We start from the raw sequence: 23,928 nt of genomic DNA, 5'->3' as shown, positions 1-23,928 counted from the left end.
ATACTGCTCTAAAGAGAAAAGCTGAAGACATTTTGTGAAGATGGAGAGAGCACATTTGTGACTGTGTGACGCTCAGCAGCTGCTCTTCTTGACACATTATCACATTATCTGTTATTTTCCAGGTATGCTCAAGTGTTAAAGGGTAAGTGGCACAAAATGATGGGTGCATTTTAGGCATCAGAGTTGGGAGCATTAACATCTCCAGAAGAATCTTATGCGCTTTAACTGCACAGAGAACAGTGTCACATGCTGAGAGGATGCAAATGTAAGTGTACAAACATCACACAAGTGCAAAATCATCGCCCCACAGTGGTTCAATTCTCAAATCTTACCATGCAGACCACTAAAACAACAACTGCTACAACTACTATTCTAACAAATATCGGGCTGCCTCTACTAATAATAATATTACCAATACTACAATACTTTTTTAACATTTATATTTGAGTGCACATGTTTGAGGAGGAGTTGGTGGTGTGACTTGCTTTTTTGGTGATTATATAGAGAAGAATGCTTAAACGTGCAACAAGTTTTCTAGTGGGGGGTTTATTATGAAAGAAACCTTGCATTAAAAAAAAAAAAAGCCATAGTCTGGAACATTCAGGATGCGGTAATGTGCGTTATTTGTGTCAAAATGTGGTGATGTTATGCCTAAAGATATGTTAACGTGCCCTACTCCTTCAGCCTTGTAATTTTGTGCTCTAAACATGAATTAATCCAAACTTCAATGAGTGGATTTATAAATAAAACCAATGTAATAATCTATGTGCTTCAGGATTTATTTCTTTAGATAAATCTGGAGTGGCGTTTTTGTAACACTTCCTATTTGTCATTGATACTGACACTTGTGAACGCTAAGGATAAGACCCACTCAGAATGCCACAAAGGTAAAGTAATAATATTTCTATGGAGACAAACAGCTGTGAACCCCTCCACCAGAAAAGTGACAGTGCATCTTTAACGGCTACAATTCACTAGCCTCTTGTTAGAAAAAACATGTATCCAAACTTAGCAAATGACGTACTGTATGTTATCCTCCTAGTCGAACATTGACATATGCAGCACTACACTAGAAAGGAGGCAACATAATGCATCCCAGTCATGGCCCGTGGTGATGGATGAGTCTGCGTATCCCAGAGCGAACCAGACGTTCCACAACATTGACAGAGAGAGACGTAGATGGGCGTTTGGTCGGAGAGAGAGAGAAGAGGAGAATGATTTCTGTGTGTGTGTGTGAATTAGACAAAGAGGCTGCTCTGTGCGGGGGGTGGGATGGTCGCTGTCCAGCCAAGTAGAGCGGAGGGCGACAGTGATGGAGAGATTCAACATGGGGGATGCGGGTGGAGGAGTGGTGAGGAGGACAACTTAGTCCAGTCTGTGCTTGATGACTGAGGAAAAACACCAGGGAGATGGTGTCAACACAGAGAGGGGTCACAACTGGCTCCAAACAAAGATGGATTCCACTACTCCAGAAAAGAAGTTGGCTGTGTTGATGGGGCAGAGCACAAGTCCAGCCAAAAGCTCAGCATCTGAAAAATAGTTCTGCTGCAAAAGGAAGGCCTGACTGAATATGTCAGAACACAGATACCACTGAACAGCCCCCAAAGGGTGGTCCGATCAAACCATCTGTCACACTCTCTTCTAGTGTAGTGATAGGGTGATGTGTAAGTGCAAAGGGGAGGCCCATCAAGTCATGATGTATCTCAATATTTTAGAGGGGTATTATGGAGTTTTAGCCCTGTCCTTGGCTTTTGTTCATGGTCTCGTTTCTGATGACAATTAACATACTCGCATTAGCCAACCTCTGTTTTCCTTGTGTTGCTTTCCTTGTCAATCAGACAAGTTGTGTGGCTGGATGGTTCATTCTTCATAATATATCTGTAACATTTAAAGCAAAACATGCTATTGTATTATTGAAATAATTAATAAAATAACTTATTTAAAGTATGTCACAATATTAAGCCATGTTTTCAACTTACTGTAGAATAGTGGTGCATTCCAAATAAAATGTTATCTTTTCAGTCACAAAGCTCTTTCTACATTCTCATAAACAGCACAATTAAAAGCACATTACTTTGCATTATTGAGAGTGTTATTTGTCCCTAATGAGTAGTTAACAAATCATGCTTCCACTTGGACTGAATATCAGGTCGTGGTGGGGCTGAGTTACAGCAGGATGACAGCTGTATTTCATAACAACCTGACCGTGTACAGTACTATAACACTGATTTAAATCCCTGTCTGAGCTGCCAATGCACACACACACGCCGCTTGTATCACTTTATTACACATCGTATCCATCTCCCACAACAGAGCAGGCTGCAGAATAAGCACTATAGCAGCTAAGTGGTACTAAAGTTAAAAAGATGTTGATTTGTTGCCCGGCTGGCAGTTTGTGTCAGTAGGAGCAATAATGAATGAAAACTGTTTCAAATAGGAGATTAAGGGAGACAGGGAACTCATAAAGTTACTGAAAAGAAGTTGAGTTCAACAAAGACAAAATGGTGAAATTGTCAATCTGAAGACAGAGAGGGAGGAGGCGAGAGGCAAGCCGTGAATGCAAATGAGAATGGTGAGTATCACGGAAATGATTGCTGCTGCTATTACAATTATCATTAGCATGTGTTGTGTTGGCAATAAGTAGTCTCATTATGGCAGATCCTATCATCCTGCTAATTGTGGAGGATGCGGTGTTTGAGCGAGCGGGGGGCCTGGTTACAACAGGGAGGCTCCTCTGCCAGAATTACACTGACAAATACAGACAGGAGAAAAATGCTGAACAATATTTGAGAGGTTTGGTTATAATTCTTCAGCGGATAATTATATATACAAAAGACAGATTAAAAGGCTATTAAGTTTTTGTTGTTGCACTTGATTTGACCTAATTAGTAAATTATTATGACATGTGGTAATAATACATTCAAAATATCTACTTGACATCCATAACCTATTTAGTTCATCATATGCAATCAAGTGGATGGAACATATTATTATTTTATATTACATCCTCCAGAGGTCAGAGGACAGTGGCTTCTTTTTGCTGATCCCAAGAACAGATCCCAAGAACAGATCAGACAGCTTCAGGAAGGGCATCCAACATAAAATCAAAACCACTCACAGAAAGACAAATGTCAAACAGTGTTTGTTTAATGTCTACATTTCATTCAGTGTGTGGAAGTTGAAGGAAGGAGTTGGGCCCTAGAGTGCTCTCTTCATCATGTGACAGTGCTGTCATGTGGAGGACAAGGAGAGAGCAGCAGCTTTTCTCCTGCACATTCTCCTCCTCTTCAGGCCTATCAATCTTCTGTGTGCGCAAAGTTTTGACTCTCCAACCGTCTGTTTGGCACTCGCAATCAATCAAGCTAACGATGCCATGAGTTATAGTTCACAAAGGCATATCAAAATCACAAAGCAGTGGAAATGTACAACGAAATAAGCAGCTAACGCAGGACCTCAGTATTTCAGACACGTATTGCCACTGTTTTATTGTGGAATGTGTTTAACTTACTTATCACTTCTGTATATTTGCCCATTACATTTACTTTTGGCCACTACAATTTCTTTATGTAGTGACTTTTAAAATATATCTATATTTTTTACACATCGAAGTGGTGGCGAGAGGTTTGAGTCTACACATAAACAAATGTACAATCTGATCAGAGCCAGTAGCAGTGTCAACATGTCTACTGGATCACAACATACTCGCCAGGATTCATTTCCCACATGCAACTCCTGTTCATCTCAACACCTCCTTTGCTTTCTTTGCGTGTTTGGCAAGTCAGTTTCTGCTACTTTCTTTTGAATGCAGGAGGATCTGGAACGAGACCATACAGCACATCAGATAGCTGTCGTCATTTGGGACGTAGCATTCACAGCCTCTTTGTAGCATGTGTCTCTCAAATGTGTATCATCAGTCAAAAAAAAATGTAAACCATGTTTGTTTTGACACGAAGGAACCATGCATTTGTTTGACTGGTTAATCCCCCTGCCAATCACCTCCCTTCATTAGCACTACTTTAATCACATTTGCTCTGTGATTGTCTTTGTTGTTCACAGTAAAGGAAAGCTAATGCTCTAAATACAGCCGTAACTGATCAGAGTTAAAGGATCTATTCACTGTAAATTTTATTCATTTGAAAATACCTATAATTATTGATTTTGAGAAATACATATTTAAGTTTAATCAGTACAATGTGACAGTAACTAAGCCAAGATAATTATGAGTGGACCTATCATTTTACTGAATTATGAACTAATAAAATGTGCACATAATAAATCCTTCTTCAGTCACATGACAAACTCCCACTGAAAAATATCTTGATGGGAGTTAAAATATTATACTAAATCTGAGAATAAAGGCTATGCAACTACATTTTCTCTGCATTTTCTCATCACTTTCCTATCAAGTCTTATCAAGATGTTTTTACTCAACTGGCCAACGCATCTTTGAAGTCTTCCTCGTCAGATGAGTGAAACGCAGTCCACACATTGAGTTCAGATGTCACCAGGAGTCGTGGAACGGTGCAGCGGGAGATGAGCTCAAGTGTTAGAAATCATAGGAATGTGGGCAGGTGTTAGAACAAAGTGCGGCTCTGCTCTCCCTGTTTGCTTAGTGTCATGTGCAATTACAATCTGAGTGGGCAGTTGTCTCCCTGAGCAAGAACCAACTCAAAAATCAGAGAGAGTTCGCCTTCTGAAAGGGTCATGTACCGCAATCATCAGTATCATTTGTAAAACTTGTTAGATCCTACACAAAAGTGACAGATTCTTGAAGGAAAAAATGTTCAAATGAGTGAGTCAAAAGAGAGCAAAATGTTACTTACAGTTAGAGCTGTACTTTAAAAGATATCGATAAATAATTAATTCCTTTACTGACCCCTTGTGGCTGGAGGTAGAATTCTTTGATCCAGTTAAATACACTATAGTTAGGGGATTATATGAATACAAAAATCAACGATATTTTGTTTTTGTTGTGTTTGTTTTTTCCTCACAAGCAGCCATGTTTGTTTTATTATGAACAGGCAATGTCTCAATCCATCTGTCAATCACGCCCATCTGAATTTGGGGAGATAATACTGGTGTCCAGGTTACACCTCTTTGTAAAGTATTGGAGAAGCATACTCTTGGCTGGCCTGGCAAACCAAACACTGCTGTGTCCTTATTTCAGACCCACAGGACAACACTTCTCCTGATGCAATATCTGCGCTGCACATCACACAACAGCCAGCCTAATGAAAGCCCAGCGAGTAATTGTGGAACTAAAGCCCCTCCATTTCTCATTTTCCTGCTTCCAATCTAACCGCAATCAAGTAAATCTCAGGCGGCAAAGGGCGGGTGTGCACCAGGAAATACGGCGCCCCTTCTAATTAAGTCTTCAGGTTCTCACACACTTTTATTGTGCTGCTCGGACCACACAGAGCCAGCAGTGATAATTAAAGCCAAGCCCTCTTCTATGGATGTGTTTTACCCCATGATTTAATTACCTTTATTAATCAGAGACAAGATGCTGCTTTTAAAAAACGAAGAGAAAGCAGTGGATCAGCTTGTTGTTCTCAGCTCCCAGGGGCACTAATATTGTAAAGATAATGATGAATTATGAGATATTTCCACAAGATAAACCTTTTGTAGGCTCTTATTCAAAGAGAAGAAGATGCTTTGTTTGTAGGTGATTATTGCTGATGTGTTCAGTGCCTTTCACACGATATTAGTTTATATTTCAGGTGAAAGGAGACACATGGGACATGTTACCAGGACTGATGACTCTAAATTATTAATCTAAATTCTGACTTTCTCCAAACCCAAGAAATATTTAGGAAAAATAGCACGGCCTTGGCCATAACATAAAAATGAGTAATAATAATAATAATAATAATAATAATAATAATAATAATAATAATAATAATAATAATAATAATAATAATAATAATAATAATAATAATAATAAATATAGCCGCAAGCAGCAATGAACGGCCCTTGCCACATCATGCAATGTAAGGACAGCATTTTGGCATCATGGTGAGGGTCCCTCGTCACTGAGAGACACTTGAAATACTCATCTTGTGTGCACTTTGTAGCCACTTTTGCATAGGCTTTGTCCATTTATCACAATAATGTTACATTTGTACATAGCTAATTTGTGTGCACCGGATGTGCATGACTTGATTTTTGCATTGGGTGAGTGTTTGGAGGATAAGTGTTTTGCATTCTTTTCATTTGCTTCTCGTGCTGTTTCTGACTTCTCAGAGACAGCATGTGAAAATCTCTACACTCCTCCTTTCTATCTGAGACTGACAGTACACAGCATAATACAATAAAGCATGCAAATTATTAGTGGTAACCAGTAACCACTGGTCGAAAAAGTACAGAAAATTTGTACTGAAGTAAAAATACAGTTACAAGGCTAACAATGTACTCAATTAAAAGTACGAGTACTGTAGCCAAAACTGTACTTAAGTTAAAGTAAAATGTACACATGAAAATATTACTCAGAGTACACACATTTAGAAGCATTAAAGATCACTTTTATGCAAAACTGGATCAGTCAAAAAGTTTCAAACTGAATTAGTTATTTTAAATCACAATCTGCAGATTCTCTGAGCAGACAGTGCAGTGCTGTTGGGTGTTTGTATAGAGAGCAACAGAGACAGATGTCGATTGCACAATTTGGACTTGTAAAGTACTCAGTGATTTCTACAATTTAATATGGAACTACTGAAATTTTTATGTCCCAAAAATTACATTAACATAAGTATTTGTAAGGAGTTCCCCCACCTCAAAGTAACAATATAATAGTACTGGTTAGGTATTTGTCACGTGACCTAAGTGTACCAATCCACTCATATGAAATCCACAGGGGAGGATACAAACTCCAAACAGACTGGCCCCACACAGCCTGGTGTAATCAAGGATCATCTCTTATCTGTCATCTACTTCAAGCATTGAGAGGTTTGCCAAACACAATAGTTAGAATCTTGTAGTTATTCAAATCTAGGACTACGAACGTTTAAATCAAAGCATTGTGCATCATCGTGCTTAGTGAAAGTTTCTTTTGGTGTCTCCACAGGGCCGCACATGAACTTTGTATCATTGAGTTCCCCATCCTGATAAAGGGCAGCTGTAAATGATTCACTCAAGCAAATACGTGAAACTATATTTGACGGATGAATTACAGCAAACATAACAAAATCAAACACATTATTGGATTACTCACATGTCCTCAGAACACATATTTCTTTTTTCTGACATACTCCCACACGCATTAGCAGAGGTTAAAGTGAAACTGGCTGTATGATGACATATTAATGTACAGGGACCTACATGTTCTGACTGTATTCTGTGCAGTTAACATTTTTACCCTGCTAAAGGACAGCATTAAGCCTGGGGATGCACAACCTATTTCCAACAAGTAGGTTTGTAATGAGAGATCAGAGGCATAGTTTTATCATAGGCAATAAAACATGAGAAGTGTGTCTGTTAATAAGACCTCTGGAGGATTGTCAAGGAGGGGTGAAAGGCGTGGGCTCCAAGGATCAAAGACAAGTCTGCCCAGAGTAGAGTGGTTATGGAAGAGAGGGCGTCTGTGGAAGAATGCACAAACGACATATATATAAGTGAACATGGAACACTTACGCACACTCAAGGGAAATTGAAAGATCTTGTTATTTCCTGGCATGATATGTGTCTTGTGTAGAACGCTCAGTCACGTTTTTTTTTAACCCAGTGAAGCTACAAGTTTTAACACCACATATATTGTTTAGGAAGAAAAGGGTATAGAAATAATTTATGTGTGTACAAAAAACGTGGTCAAGCTCATGAGACTATTTTTTATTTAGCGTTTACTGAAACAGAATTTTACCATGGTCTTGTGAGGCTGAGCTTGTGCACCACGTCCTCTGTGTTAGGCCTATATGCATGTGCTGCTGAGGTCAGGAGTGAAGACACGATGGTGGAGCAGCTGCACTCCACTGTGACAGGAGTCTTCCCAATTTATTTTGATTGGCCAGCTTTATGCGAGCCAAAGGGAGATTTCCCATGGGCGCCAACGCATTCTGGTTAAAACCTCTCAAAGTCAGATCCTACAGCCACAAATGAAAGATCTTCCCTCAGTCTGACACATTTAGGAGGTGTGCTGCTGCATTTGTCAGATGTGGAGCAACTGTTAACAGTGTTTAATGTTTATGTTAGACAAAAATCACCAAAACACACGCGACTTTTAATGTAGCCTAATGTTTTCTACACACAGAATGACACCAGGACATAACGTGCATGGTAAGAGACTGATAGAGAATGTGTGACGATCCTTAGCTAATATATTTATAGTCACCAACATTTGCATGCATATTATGAATGTTATGAAACAGTTTATAGGAACTAATAAATAAAGGAGACATATGCTAAATCTACTTCGCTTTCAGCTTTTAACCATAATATTATTCTCTTATCGTGACTTTACTCAGAGCTCTGTTTTGATCGATTCATGTGTCAGTAATCCTGCATTGTCTAAATTTGTGTCTTGAGGACCCAGAGGCCCTGTAATTACTTGCAATTCTTTTAAAAATTCAGACTCTGCGTCATACAAAAATATAACATAATGCACAAAATTGTAAAGTGACTTTGAGCATCTGGAAAAACTCTAAGATAACTAAACATCATCATTATTATTATTATTATTATTATTATTATTGTTATTATTATTGTTATTGTTACATTGGTTAACAGTAATGTCTGCCCTTTTTCTGGCAAACCTGTTGCTTTTAGCCTATATGAAATGGGCAACTCATAGAAAACTCAGAAATGTAGTATCATTTGGTCAAAGAGCTCATAAATATTTTCCCACGTGCCCAAGGATCACCTATCACACATGCAGATTTTAATATAAAACTATACTTCATTTTATCTAACCTGTCACAACACTTAATTCATTTAAATAATGAATGCAATGGGACGTGTGTATGGTCAGAGTCATCTGACATTAAATAAGATTTAGTTTTTCTAGCATTATATCAGAAGGAATTTAGATTCATTAAGAGGGCTGACTCCTCTGCTCACACAGAGCTGGAGGCCGAGGCTTGTTCTTATATTTCTTTAATGAAGCAGGATTGATAGCACTCTAGTGGAAACACGACTCACCTCATCAGAGACCAGCGACGCTCTGCAATAAATAGCCTACTACAGTAAATACACCATTAAGAGCCCACATATTATTCATGCACCCTTATTATCACCCTATAATGAAGCACCTAAAAATAAAAATTAAAAAAGATATAAAAATTAAAAAAAAACTTGAAGGGGCACTATGTAACTATTCCGGTGTAATCTGCCACATGCTTCTATGTCACTAGGCTATGGTATTAAACTCCATGGAGACCAGCAGGTGGCGCCACCAGGCTAAGTTACAGATCGGATCTGTGGAAAGCCCGGTCAAAGCATCATTTTTTGCAATAAAACATCTGTATTGAATAAGGAAGTTGGGAATGAACGTTGAATGTCATACTGTGGAACATTTCAGGCAAAGCAATGCAAACTCAATGGAGATAAGAAGGTGACAAACCCTCCACCAGAAACATTAGGCCGATAGTAATGAGACACCTGCACCTTCAGTCAGGCAACAACCACAGGTCTACAGTCTATGGAGACGACAAACAGAACCACCACACTGCTACACTTTGAACTCTTGTGTTTTGTCACCATCTACTGCTCAAAATTGAACACGCACTTTCAAAATAGCAAGTGGCAAAAAAAATTAAACAGCCTAGTCTTTTTATACGCTTAGCCCTACATGAAGTGGCTGGCAAATGATAGGCTTTACGCTTATCCACTTGACCCACACTTTTAATGTTTAGGCAGAAGTCATTGCACGTGAACACAGTGTTAACACACCAGAACTGTGAAGTCTGAAGAGATTTATGGCAGATCCAAATGCCACTTTTATTTTATTGTGTTTTATTATTGACCTACTAGAAAATGAGAAGCCTTTCTCTATTGCAGTAGACATAAGCTACCTCTGTTTTTTGCTTTCTTCTTTTTATGTGCACTAGAAGAGTCTAGACTGTTGTAGATCCTTGACTGTAGCTGACGTAGTTCACATCAATGCGCCGCTAGGTGGCAGCATTACTCTTCTAACTCGGTCACGTGACAAAGCTGACAGGGGCAGCATGGCGGACGTACATGTGCATCCGCAAAACAAACTGCACCAAACGATGAGCTAACAGGGGCAGTCGAGACGTTGCATCCTTGAAAAATTGGCTCGACCGTATCTGGATTTACCGCGGGAATGGACGGTGAGAGCAAACTCCAGTTCCCGTCTCTGCCTGTGACGGAGGAGGAGCTGCTGGTGAGTGCTATCGGCTAACATGTCCAACATCTACAACATGTCTCCTGTGACTGCCGCTCTTTAGCCGGGGGCTCTTAGCTTATCTAAGTATCCATTGATCCAGTGTAAGATGGTCTAATACATGCAGGAGTTTAAACGCAGCATTTATACGTGTTTACGGATCATTTGTGTCATTAGCTTTCGCACTTAGCTTAGCGGAGTTGTGTAACTGTTTGGGGCAGGGACACACTGCATATCATGGACAGCTGTCACACCCGAAACGACGTCTAAACTTTGCCTTCAAACTGTCTGTTACAGGACTGGGCTTACCCAATGAGACGAGAAATGCAGGTTTGTGTGTTATTTATTTTATTTTATTTTTTTCAGTATTTTGTCTAACCTAATGATGTCTTCAACTTTAGGAGATATTACCAGGACTATATTTGGGTCCCTACTCTGCTGCAATGAAAAGCAAGGTAAAATAAAACTTATGACACATATTTACCGCCAGTTTGTTTTGTTTAGGTCTGACTTAATAATAATCACAATTTTGTAGCTGCCTATTCTGGAAAGACACTGTATAACACACATTGTGTGCGTGCGTCAAGATATTGAGGCGAATTTTATCAAACCTAATTTTCCACATACATTCAGGTGAGTCAGTTTTTGTATTTAATGTGCTATTCTGCTACTGCAGTATCAATGCATAAATGTGGTTTTATTTACAGATACCTGGTGTTAGACATTGCAGACAAACCAGTGGAGAATATAATACGATTTTTCCCCATGGTGAGTTCAAAAGCTTTTCATTTTGATCAGGGAGTGCCCAAAGTGAGGGGTTGCTGAGATTTGTAAGTGCAAATAGGGATTTTGTTTTTACCTAAACAGCACACAAATTAAAGACAGTTATTTCAAAAATTTAAATCTTTGCAGAATAACTAACATATTATGTTTGTTTGGCTCTTGGCCCACCCAGAAAAAAAGTTTGGGCACTCCTGCTCTTGTATGATGACTTCTCTACAGTTGTTGACCTGTATTGTGTTGTCCACAGACTAAAGAATTTATTGATAACTGTTTAGCATCAGGAGGTAAGGATCTGCAAATGCTCTTCAAATACCACATGAATACAGAATGAATACATTTAACTGTTAAAAAAAAATGTTTTTAAGGAAAGGTTCTGGTTCATGGGAATGCGGGGATATCAAGAAGGTGGGTTGTTTGGTGATATTTAATGCTTCATTCATCATCTAATATGCAAATATGATTTTCTATTATATGTTTTGTACAGTGCTGCCTTAGTGATCGCATACCTGATGGAAACTTTTGGAATGAAATACAGGTACATGGAATACCTAAAATACCTTACACTTTGTACAGTAAATGACAGTGTGTGTGGCCTGTTAACCTGCTCTAATACTTTCTTAGGGATGCATTTAGTCATGTTCAGGACAGAAGGTTCTGCATCAACCCCAATGTGGGTTTTGTGCATCAGCTACAAGTACTGATGATTATGTTGTTTACACATTCAGGGTGACCCATACATACATGTTAGAATTAATACTGTCAATATTTTTCCAAGGAATATGAAGCAATTTACTTGGCCAAATTGACTATTAAAATGATGTCACCAATGCAACTGGGCAGATCTTTCTTGCAAGCTGGAGTGGCAGGTTGGTACATCATACATTATTTTACGTGATGGAACATATACAAGATTTATTTATTTTTTTATGTAACAATTGTAATTCTTAAACAATGGACATGATGGCCAAGTTGTTTGGATAATGACCAAAACATCAGATTATAACAATCACGATTCAAAATGAGTCTCATGAGTTTTTGTTGCTAGTTTCAATGTTGAAATGTAATGCTGAATTGTTTAAACATAAAACGTCTTACTCTGATCTGAATACTCCAGCTAATTAATCAGCACTAATGTAGCTTTTGCAGCTCAATGAATGATGGAGGTTCAGATACGCAGCATGGCCTGTCCATATTGATACTCTGCACATGATTCTGGGAGTGCGACGCTAACTGAAGTCTTTGCTCTTTCTGAAGCCGTTAGTCAAGTTAGACTTTAATTTGAGCGTTATTTTACCACAATCTGACCTGAAATAACTAACTTGGTTGGAACTACATTAGGTGAGCTGATTTGTGCTGTTAAACAAGTCGCTATCACATATACAGTAATTACAGTCACAAGCTAACTAGCATTAGCCATCAGTTGTTTTTTTTATTACTCACCTTTTTGTTGAAAATCAGGCTCGTAAACAGGACCATGAATGTTTTGAACACAGGCACTGTGAAAATGGGTTGTATAAACCCATTTGTGTAGTTTTTCTTGAATGTTCAGATTATCTCAACTTTTTTGGTAGTGTTTGCTAATGTGTGCATTGTGTTACCATGGTAACTACTGAACATTCCGTCATAGGCATATAGGCAGAACGCTCCCATCATGATGTCACTGCAAAGTATCAATAATAAGAATGGGGGGAAAAAAATAAAAAAATCTTGTATGTGTTCTCTGTATGCAGGTTAAAGCACTGGCAGTCCAAGTTCACTTGTGAATGCAGTGTCTTAAACTAAGAGCACAGGCTACATAAGTCCCTTTTTAAAATGCAAAACATGTAGGTACACCATCTCATCATCAAAACTGATTATATCTGTGGACCACACATAGGGCATGGGCAAGGTATTAACAGGGCTTTTTAAATTTAATGTTAATTTTCATAAAACATTTTTTTTTGTTGCAGCTCAAATATTAACCCTTGAGTCAAAACTTGTAGCTTCTTTTGTAGAACATATATTTCAAGTACATCACACAACTTTAATTTTGTAGAGTTGCTCTTGAAATAAAAGATTCACTAATTTCTTGACCTCATTCTTTACAGGGAGTCGTAAACGCAGTCTGGAGGAAGATGAAGATTTTGGAACAATGCAGGTTACAGCTGCACAGAATGGATAAGATTGACTTACCTGCAGCGTACCGCACTCATTTTTTACATTTTTAATGGGATTAAAATGTAGATATTTGAACTCTTTTTCTACAGGGGAGGGATGGGGATGATGGCTCATGTCTGAGACATGGGTTTTTGCAGGGAACCATTTTTTTTTTCTCATTGTATGCACTGACGGGCGGCATTTTGCAGTTTTATAGTATTTAAAGCATTTTGCATTTGCAGCGGGACAGTATTGCAATAATGCACTTTCAATACTTGAATTGTAGATCTCCAGAAAAGGGCAGTTGGCTAAACTAAACAAGGCCATAGACGTTGTGTGGAGTAGCTATTGCCTTTTATTGGGAGTATAGGATTATTGAGTACAGACTAATATCAGGCTTAATGGTAAGAAATGGAAAATAACTTGCTGCTTAATAAAAGTCTGACTGACTCTAGATTGGAAGAAAATGCTACCTTGTGTTTATTCATTGTCATAAGTTTTAGGTCCACCATCCTTCTTGGACCACAAAGATTTCAAGAATACAGGAGCATTATTTTAATAAATTACATTAAATAGTATTTGGATTTTTCTAGTATTCCAAAACCAGAAGCTTAAATATGCTGGTAAATCACTTCTATTCCCATGTATTAAATATCCCACAAGTATCCACATAATGTTCAACATAAAAACTGGACAACAATCTCATTTAGCAAAAGCACATCCCTCCCAGAAGAAAAAAAAAAAAACCTTCAAAAAACAGCTTTTCTTTGGCAACTGTCTTTTTAAGTAAAGGCAGACAGCCTTTAAATGAAGTGATGATAAAGACTACAGTTGCAATTTAAGATGATTATTTGCTTCATACTATATATTTTTTTAAATCCTACACACAATTGTGTATTTTTTTTCAAACTTGCCTTGGATGTAAACTATGGTTATAAGTCTTAAGACTTGAGGTTCTTCAGTATGCCGTTACATCGGCTGAGCATGTGTAAAGGTCCATGTTGCACAGCTTTCATCTCAGTCAAAGAACCTACACTGCATGTAGGTCTCATCTGAAGCTTTGTAGCCAAACTTCTCATAGAAGGTGACGTTTTTGGGTGCACATTCCAATGTGATTTTATAGCAGTCCAGTTTTTTGCTGAGCAGAATAAGAGTTGCAACTAGCCTTTATGGAGAACAAAAATATATGAATTTAATGATACATTTTTCATATGCTAGAGTATACAGTGTACTTACAATTTACCCAGCTGCTTTCCTCTACATACATCAGTTACCACTACCTCCTCCACTCGGCCTCGCTACAAATACAAGTTACATCAAAAGACCCCAACATTTATTATTTGCATTTTAATAATAATAAAAAAAGTAATAATTAAATACATACCTTCGCACATGAGTGTATAAATTTGTGTTCTGTGATAAGTGTAGCTGTAGCAACGATCTGTCCTAATTGTGTGTCTTCCACTACAACCACGTAGTAGTCTCCAGTTTTCTTCATATGATCAAACTTTTCTAAGGGCAAACATAGTATTAACAGAGTTGTCTTTGTTTTTAGTATATAATGTACTTTTAGTAGAAATGGAAAATGCATTTCCCACAAGCAACCAAACCAAAAAGCCCCAACAACAGCTTATGGGCTCTAAAGTGTCATTACACACAGTGACATAGCCCTTCCCTTCCCTTGTTAACTTATTATTGTTATAAAACTAGAACATCAGGGCACTTGTGCACACATTTCTGCTTTCAGTTTTATAAATATTGCCAATTTTAAAATGTGTTAATAAAACACATATGATAGTATGGTAAGTAAGCATACTTGAGGAGGAGTGCAATTAAGATTTAAACTTACTGTATTATATTTTAAAATAGCATGTTTGTTTTCTGTTGAGTACTTACTTATAAATAGTTCTTGTGAAACATCACCAGTTTTGGTAAGTTGAGAAAGTACCTTGAAAAAGCCTGAAACAAAAGTTATCAGTTGCTTTAATGTTATAAAACTATCTGCAGAATGACACTTGAAAAGTGCTGTTTTCTGGTGTGCTCACCCCGAGTGAAGTCGGCTGTGCACAGAGGCCGGAGTATTAGGCCCTCTCCAGGGTTAGAGGGAGAGATGGGTGGTGAAAAGGAGATGCTATTACTGCTCCAGTCCAAATCTTGAAGCAGAGCAGGGTCAAAAAGCGGAGTCTCGTCCAGCAACATTCCACAGGTTCCTGCCACATCAGAGCAAATAAGGAAATAATCATTTCAGACACACCCGTGTAATAATATATCAGTCACGTCACAGGTTTTAATCATTATCTTGGGCTGGTTAGTTACTACAGATAATATCGTTGAGCTTTGTCAGGAACAAATATTAGACAGACATTGACCAGGCAAATAGAAAAATAACGTGCCAAGACCTTATTTGGCCCGTTAACAAAATGACATAATTTATAGAGGTGTGAGTCCTTATCGGATACAACCAGGACACAATGAGTCATATAAACTACAACTACATAGAAACTCATTCATAATAGAAAGCAAACAATGTGGCACTACAAGTAAAGTACAGGTGCCCTGACACTTTGAGTTCACACTTGAAAAACTTTGTCTTTCTGTGTCCACTGACAGCATACTCACGTTAAGACCTGACAGAGACATTGTGTGACTCATAAATGTTTAATAGTTAACTTCCCATCTCATCTGATAGACACAAATAAAATGAGTCTACAAATAGTTTACATACATAGTTGCTAGCAAACGTATAGCTTTCGAACTTACCAATAAAAACGCAGGAAATACAGGACAGATGACTCACGAACACAAATGGTGTATGTCGTATTCAACCGTAAAGTTCCACGGATAACTTTTAGTGATGGTTTGAGCGCATTAATTTCTCTAACTCAACACCATCGCGTTCATTCATCGTTTTGCGGTGATCCGATGTTTCCGCAAGAGCTCTTCAGTGTGACGTGGCATCACGCTCTGTGGGCGCAGCGTAATGACGTCAACGTACGCCCTCTCTCATTGTTTAGGCTCTGAATCATGGATTGCTTATTGAAGTTACATTGTGTAGAGTAGGCTATTAAAGCTAAGAAGTGTAGAATTGTAGCGATCAAAATTAATTGGATCTGGTTACATCATAGTTAAATTCAGGGAATTTAAAAGAGTCTGAACATTCACCGAAATAGAAAACAAAATACATATTTTAAAAGCTCTTGACGCTGTTTATTGAATGTTCTGTGAATTCTTTACAAGACAAAAACACTTTACAGGATGTTTGCCAATGTAGGCATAAATTACAACTTGGATAGTGGATGTGTAAACTTTACAACCCCAAATGAATTTTGTGTCCAGGGGGCACTTCTGCGTGAATTTGGGGTGCATGACTCCCAACAGAATTATATTGCTTAAGAATCAAGTCAGCCCATTTGCAGTCATATACGAAAGATGTATCAATATAAATACAATGTTTAACATTGTACTTAACAGCTAAGAGTATGAGAATTTAAAACTGAGTTCATGTTGTTAGTCTGCAAATTAATAAATCAAAAAAAAAAAAAAATAGTAATCCACTCAATCAAATCATTTCCATTTAAAGGCAACAGGGCTGTTGGTGGATTGACTATTCGATTTTCTTATATTGCTCATCTTAAATTAGTACAAATTAAATTAACAGACTACGGATTTGTCAAAATCACTGACCTTTAAAAACATATACACAGTGCATGGCCAACCGCTGTCCACCATCCATTTGCATTTTTTTTTTTTTTTAATACCCCCCCTCCCTCCCTCCCTCCCTTCAAAGGCTGAAACACACAGCATTTTATGACATTCATATTTGACAAGAAGGCTCAAAAATACTAAAGTGACATTCTCTCTTACTCCAAGATAAGTAAAACTTTGTCATTAGCTTGTATGTAATTCACAGTGAAAAAAGACAAACAAATGACAATAGGTTAATGATAATGGGGTTCTTCATCCAGAATACTCAAGCTTAAAAATCCCCGCAAAAAATCATAACTAAAATCAGTTCCATATAGCTATGCTGAGCCAAAATAATGTGATTTCAAATAGCAAAGCATGCCAACATAGGCCAGTTCAAAGATTAAATGTTACAACTTGCTCATTTGAAAATTGAAGAGGTGTAGAACGTGGCACATAAAAGGCCTTAGAACTTGCACACAACAGAAAATTCCAAACATAGCCTGGAATAAATGATGTAGGCCATTCACATCAAACACATTGAACTCTGGTGGCCACAAGACCACAGGTACAGGCATAAGCGTCGATAGAATACCAAACGGTTTGTGGCCAAAGTAACTCTGTGCCTCATGGAGGAAAATGCATCATTTTGCCAGCATTGCTGAAAGACTTTCAAGGTACAGAGTGGCCCTGCATTTGTCTCTCTGTAGCTGCAGCAACTGCTCTGTGTCTTAGCACATTCAAGTCCAGTTCTGTGGCAGTATCATCTTCAAGGCTAGGCAACTCTTCCCCTTGGTCTTCAGGACTCGCGTTCAGGTATCTCCTAAAAAGATTCAACGTTAACTTCACACTCCAAGCATAACAGAAAAATGCCTTTTCTGTTGGTGGGCAGGATACCATACTGACCTGCGTGCTTGTTGAAGCATCTCTTCTTTTCTCTGTTTTAGCATCTTCTGTCTCTCCTCAGCCGATTTGGAAAAGCGCCCCCCTTTGGCCTCAATGTTATCAGGCTCAGCACTAGCCTGGTCTACTGCTCCACTAGATTCAGCTTGGGGCTCTGGGGTAGTGTTCCCCTGTGCTGTACCTCGTTCAGTGGCCTGAATAAAGTCAAAACAACATTTAAAACACAACCACAAATAAAAAAACATACATTTTTTAGCCACTTTGACTAACCTGTGTAGGAAAAGGGACCTGAATGCGACCCTCCAAAATATTGTCAGTGGTTAACTCTACAGACCTCGTCAACTGCAAGTCCTGCATTACCAAGTAGGAGGGCACCTGTGGGAACATTTCCTGGATCTGATGGGCCTAACCCAAAGGAGAAAACAAACAAAAACACTTGGTTGATAAAACTACATCTCTCACCAATTATATCTGATTATAATGGACAAATCTACCATGGCTGTGAGCTGGGAGTTATTTGCTTGAGCAATACCCAATATATTAGTTGTGTGCATAACTTCAACAGAGAAACTTGGCAGCCAGCTTGCAATACGGGATCCTGTAAACAGATGCTCACACATTTTAAAACAAGAGGCTTAATACCTCTAAAAATGAGTGTTACCAATATATGATTAGTCTCATAGGCTTACCATCAAAGTGGAAAAAGTGGTTATGTTGGTTAATGTGTGGTCTGGCATCTGCAGCTGGCCCTACAGCTCCAATGTTGTCCTCCAAAGCTGGACCTTGCTGATGATCTCTTGTTTGAACCCCGTCACCATTAATGTTTAATGATTTCCTGCATGTAGGACATGATGTGTCCTGCTCTAGCCAGGAACGCAAACATGAACTAAGGACACAGGAATAGACATCATTGCAGATATAACTGACTTATATCATAGTATAGGGAATATTACAAATATAAGGTATTTAGAAGATCTCAAACATTAGATAAATAAATTTTACTTGTGAAAGAGATGTCCACATGGGAGTTTACGAGCTGTAAACATAGTATCCCAGCAGATGGCACAATCATCATCATTAGCTGCTAGCTCTTCAGGTGTGGCAACAGCAAATCTGTTAACGCCAAGTGTTTCAACTTTAACATTAATAACAAAGGAATGTGCAATAAATACATCTAAATAATAAATAATTGATAACCTGGCCTCCATGTTGTTAATAACACGCAGATAGTTCTTATGTCTGCGGAGGCGGCGCTGGACTTCATGGAATAAGTAACGCAGCTGCATAAATATGACCAAACTTGCCATTGACAACCAAATGTTACCAAAAAGCTGAACAGAAAAAAAACATACAATTATGGAGTCTTCAGTTCAAGGCCTAAGTAATTATACAATCACTACGGTAGCTCCACAGTTTCTTGACTTACCAACATATGGATATGGTGCATAAGGTCTAGAAAGAGCATAGCCAACTCCATGATGAAGTCTGTGTAATAGACATATGTTCCCTTACTTTCCCAAGTCCCAGGATGGTTTAGATCCCACAAATGAATTGAGTAGCTATAGGCATGCACAAATAGAGATTAGTTTATTGAAAAAAAATAAACATAATACTAAGCAAGGGAAATTGCATAAAAAAAAAAAACAAACACAATAAAGTTTATACATGTCTTAAAATCTTTAGGGTACTTACCGCATTATGACATGACCAGTACGGACTGTCACTAGCAAACACTGACAAACAAAACAAATGAATTACTTCCATGTCACAATTAGCTTTAAATAAAACATGTTAATCTGCTTTTCAGTTCCTTTGTTTCATTTTTAGAATGTTTATCTGCTTAATATTTGTAAAGCCTGAGACAGCTGCTCTTGTGATATTTTACAATAGAAAATAATTTAATCATCAGTAATAAAAAAGCATAGTTGGTAGCTCTACAGTGAAATGTTTTTGTTATCCTTTGTTTAAGAAAAGTCTGAGAGTTTACAAAAGTACTTCTTTTTTGGAGTAAAGTAAAATAGAATATGGAAATTCTAATACAGATAAGGATAAAACACAACATATACTTGATATGAATGGAACCTAATATAGTTGTCACAAGCTGTGTCCATGGACTGTCACAGATTCTCACCTCTGCTGCCATGAAGGAGAGTGTGTGTAAGCCATGTGAAGAACCTAGAAGTCCACAGCCAATGGCCAGCCCACAGCAGTCCAATAGCAACGAGACCAGCAGACACAACACTCGCACATGGCTATTCATGGGTGTGGAAGGTGAAAATGACAGCTGTAAACAGTTAACATAATGATTTAATCTGTGCAAGTTCTGTAAAAAATAATCCTAAAACACAAAGTGCAACCAAAAAGCCTTCATAATGTTTTCAATGATGGTTAGTCCACATAGGCAGATTTTATTACATGCTTTTGTCAGAATAAATGACATGTAACTCTGCTCTTTAAAGAGAAGCAAACTGTTGAGCTAAATGGCACACCAACAACAGCACAATTCATTTACAAAACAATGAATTAGATTCAAATGTGTACAGTTTACAAACACCAAAAATACATAGTTTAATATTGCTTTAATATTTGAGTTTTTTTGCCCTGAATATGCAAATTTAACACATGAAGCAGCAGCTGCAGGAGCCAAACATTCAAGTCCAAATCGCTATTAATAGATATGAAGGATCAGGTATACGCTCACTGAGGCCATCTATACTCAATTTACTAAGCCTGATTATCAAAACATCTAGCTTATTTCATGATGGCGATACAAAATATTGTCCATTTTAGGGCAAACTTAAGTAGCAGTTGCACATAGCATATAAAAACTTACGTATTCAAAACGGTCTTTGCAGAGCTGCACCATGAGGTGGAGAAAGACCAGGGCAGAGAACCATAAACACCACATGACCACCTCTTCTACTGTCTGCACGTTCAATACTCCAAAAATGAAAATGAATTTGTAGAAAATAAAGTTCCAAAACTTGTCTTTCAGGTGCTGTGGGAGAATATAGGCATACCATGTGGATCAAAAGATTGTATAGTCTCCATTTTCATGCTTTATGGAATCAAACTGTTGAATAATTTTCAAATGGCAAACTTACCTGCTTCTCACTAACTCTTAGCGGGCCAAATACAACATACTGAATCATCTTAGCAATTAACATCAATAAACAGCAGAAAGTGTTTACCAAAACCTGCCGGAATGAAAGGGGTTAAAGGTTAAATGCACACAGACACCCTAAATCTGAATGTTGAATTGTATGGAACTCACCCATACAAAAAGACTGTCTGTAACAAGATACCACAACACAGTAGTGGCCAACTCTCTGTTGCTCATGTCATTGTTCAACTGATCAAGCTCCCCTTCTGATGGGACGGGTGTTTCATCTGCTTCTAAAGCCCTAAAACCTGGGTCGGTGACAGTAGTATAGGCACTGAAGATGCTCCCAGCAAGCAATGCCACACTTAGGGCTGTGTACGTTTGCAGACTGGGCCATGGGAATCTCTCCAAAAACAGCAGCATTGTGGCGTATGTAATAGTCGAGTCCTGTGATGTCTAGAGTAAACAAACATGGGGGAGCAGGATTAAAGTAGTTCACAAGCATTAACACCGAATTTTGTAGACTAGATACAGGCCTCCTTATTGCAGATTAAGACATTTCTGGTGATATTGCCAAAACGGATCACTGTAGCAAATGTTGCGCAGCTACACTGAGAAATAAATGCAATGTTAGCTAATGCTAGGCTGGCTAAAAGCTACTTACCGAACAAGTAAGCTAGCTTAAGTTCTTGATACCAAACCCAAAATGAGCATATTCAACACCCCAGGACCCAACACGTTTATTTCAGAGTTGACAACATGTAATAGTAGCATACTGACCGAAGTTACCAGAACAGCTGAGGGTCAACAAAGTCAGATCTACAGTTGACGCCCCTGCCAGCGGCTGTTTACCTGGCTAACGTTACGCTACGTCCGCTAGCTCAGATAGCCTAGCTCCTGTCCAACAACGTAGAAACAGCACTCTAGCTTTATCATTGAGCTCACAAAAGCAACACTTACAACAATTGACGATTTTATGTAGCAATAATATGCACGTCCCGTCTATTTCATTTTGCAGATTCAACGTTCCTTCCACTGACAACACGCCATGTTTAATTGTACCGAGCAGATCCTGGAGCAGACCGTGGAGCAGACAGACAGCAGCAACAGGAAGTGAGCTCCTTTAACGCACGCGCGGGGATAGTGTTTCATTTACATATTTCTATTTATAAAATCATGTTGTAAGTGTGTGTTTGTGGGCTCAGGTTTTGATAAACATTTAGCTACATTCTAATTAATGGACATTTTATTTAAGCTATATTTAGACTAGAAATATGGGATGGGAGTTGAATTAATAAAATATACGTTTTTAATTCACTATAATATTTTAAAGTTGCCCAAAACAGTAGACTAAGGAAGGAAGATAATATTGCCAGGGATCCAGACTGCCAGACTGGTAGCTTATTATCTGCACTATTTTTTCAGCCCCAGAGTACAGCAAAAGTGCCTCAAAAGAACTCATCTTATCTGCTTGACATCTAGTCTGTGCTAAACAGTCTGTATTGTAAGGTTTTTGTTTTTGAGAAGTAGTCCTTGAATTTTTCTCCTTTAAAAGATGATTATGACTCATGTTAAATCAGTATTTTGTCCGTCCACAAATAGCCTAATGAAGAATGTAATTTCCGGTGCCTGTGTCAAAGAGGAACTGAAGATTATAGGAGCAGCAGTTTATTCGCCTTCTCATGCAGATACCACAGTCAGACTCAGCACATCCACTCTGACCCTCACAACTCACATGAGATCAGTCTCAGAGGAAATGGCTTCTGAAGTTGATGTTGGGATTGTAGTACCTTGTGTGATTCTGGGCCTGTCCTTCCTAGTTGGAGCACCTGGAAACCTGCTTGTCATCTGGACCATTGTAAGACATGTCAAACAGCGCTCCCACACCGTCCTCCTCATCCTGCACTTGGCTGTTGCTGATCTGCTGGTACTCATCACACTGCCTCTTTGGATCTACTCATTGGCTCACTCCTGGGTCTTTGGAGAGCCTACATGCAAAGCTATGGTTTTTCTTATCTATGCATGTATGTACAGCAGTGTTTTCCTCATCACACTGATGAGTGTAGAACGCTTTGTAGCAGTTCGCTATCCCCTTGTGTCAGCTGGTTGGAAGAAAAAAAAAGCCTTAAACCAATTGCTGGTCTGTCTGTGGATTTCAGCATTCACTTTCAGCATCCCAGTTATATTAACTCAAATTGTAGATGGAGAAAAAGGTGATGAACATTGTCTTTACCGTCAGTATCAATCTGAAACGCAGGAATTGGTGTTGGTGCTCCTTGAAACACTTGTGGGTTACATGCTGCCTTTCTCCATACTGGTCATATGTTACGGCTGTCTTTGCAGCAAAATCACCAAGATGACATTTAAATCGAAGCGAAAATCAACCATCCTGATAACCAGTATTGTGATTGTGTTTGGCATTTGTTGGACTCCACATCACATTGAAAATATTCTCTCCCTTATTGTTATTGCAATTGAGAAATACTACCCAGAACAAGCTGCAAGTCTGGAGAGTGTCAGCAGCACTATGGCCTTTATTGCAGGGGCCATGGTCTTCATTAGCAGTACTGTGAACCCTATCCTGTACATGTTTGCTGCCCACTCCTTCAGAACTTCAATACGGGATACTGGGATACAGAAACTCCTTCGGCACATCTCCAGCACATCCCCAGGGGAAGGCAACAGAGAAGTGTCATTTGTGTCCAAGAGGCCGACCAGCAGCTCTATGTGTCAAGAATCCAAAGATCAAATGGACATTGTTTTATGATAACTGCCTATTCATTTTAAGTACATTTGTACATTTTGCAAATTGTTTGTGTGAGTTGAGGACACATTTTACATGGAATAATCCTCAAGATTTTCAAATGTTTATTAAAAATAAATCATGTTGTTTACTAACTTTGATAGCATGTATGTCTAGCGTTGTAGGATATTCTGCACAACTGCACATTATAATAGTTTATATAATGCATTTTATAAAGTAAAT

At 38.4% G+C, this 23,928-nt stretch overlaps 4 protein-coding genes across 4 annotated transcripts; 2 read left to right on the top strand and 2 right to left on the bottom strand.

Moving 5' to 3' along the window:
• Positions 1 to 10,128: 10,128 nt before the first annotated feature.
• Positions 10,129 to 13,718, top strand: styx (serine/threonine/tyrosine interacting protein). Its single transcript, XM_033988321.2, has 11 exons — positions 10,129 to 10,333; positions 10,631 to 10,663; positions 10,735 to 10,788; positions 10,869 to 10,966; positions 11,041 to 11,101; positions 11,364 to 11,400; positions 11,482 to 11,521; positions 11,601 to 11,651; positions 11,738 to 11,810; positions 11,892 to 11,982; positions 13,204 to 13,718. The coding sequence occupies exons 1-11, from the start codon at positions 10,274 to 10,276 to the stop codon at positions 13,275 to 13,277; spliced, it is 672 nt and encodes a 223-aa protein (XP_033844212.1). The 5' UTR covers positions 10,129 to 10,273; the 3' UTR covers positions 13,278 to 13,718.
• A 9-nt stretch (positions 13,719 to 13,727) lies between these two features.
• Positions 13,728 to 16,174, bottom strand: gnpnat1 (glucosamine-phosphate N-acetyltransferase 1). The gene is made up of 6 exons (XM_033988331.2): positions 16,013 to 16,174; positions 15,298 to 15,462; positions 15,149 to 15,211; positions 14,637 to 14,764; positions 14,489 to 14,550; positions 13,728 to 14,417 (listed from the first exon to the last, which is right to left on the bottom strand). Exons 2-6 carry the CDS (start codon positions 15,449 to 15,451, stop codon positions 14,270 to 14,272), a joined length of 555 nt encoding a protein of 184 aa, XP_033844222.1. The 5' UTR covers positions 15,452 to 15,462; positions 16,013 to 16,174; the 3' UTR covers positions 13,728 to 14,269.
• Positions 16,175 to 16,445: 271 nt separating this feature from the next.
• On the bottom strand, positions 16,446 to 22,044 carry LOC117390540 (E3 ubiquitin-protein ligase AMFR-like). Its single transcript, XM_033988298.2, has 14 exons — positions 21,903 to 22,044; positions 21,114 to 21,398; positions 20,944 to 21,036; positions 20,673 to 20,837; positions 19,971 to 20,123; positions 19,532 to 19,572; positions 19,266 to 19,398; positions 19,037 to 19,170; positions 18,842 to 18,952; positions 18,529 to 18,725; positions 18,334 to 18,437; positions 18,110 to 18,244; positions 17,843 to 18,033; positions 16,446 to 17,759 (listed from the first exon to the last, which is right to left on the bottom strand). Exons 2-14 carry the CDS (start codon positions 21,363 to 21,365, stop codon positions 17,609 to 17,611), a joined length of 1,860 nt encoding a protein of 619 aa, XP_033844189.1. The 5' UTR covers positions 21,366 to 21,398; positions 21,903 to 22,044; the 3' UTR covers positions 16,446 to 17,608.
• Positions 22,045 to 22,548: 504 nt separating this feature from the next.
• si:dkey-148a17.6 (uncharacterized protein LOC108190685 homolog) lies at positions 22,549 to 23,841 on the top strand. Its single transcript, XM_033988307.2, has one exon. It carries the CDS (start codon positions 22,549 to 22,551, stop codon positions 23,707 to 23,709), a length of 1,161 nt encoding a protein of 386 aa, XP_033844198.2. The 3' UTR covers positions 23,710 to 23,841.
• Positions 23,842 to 23,928: the final 87 nt, after the last annotated feature.

Source organism: Periophthalmus magnuspinnatus, chromosome 3 (assembly GCF_009829125.3).
Source record: "Periophthalmus magnuspinnatus isolate fPerMag1 chromosome 3, fPerMag1.2.pri, whole genome shotgun sequence".
Classification (NCBI taxonomy): Eukaryota; Metazoa; Chordata; class Actinopteri; order Gobiiformes; family Gobiidae; genus Periophthalmus; species Periophthalmus magnuspinnatus.
This window is presented reverse-complemented; position numbering and strand designations above follow the sequence as displayed.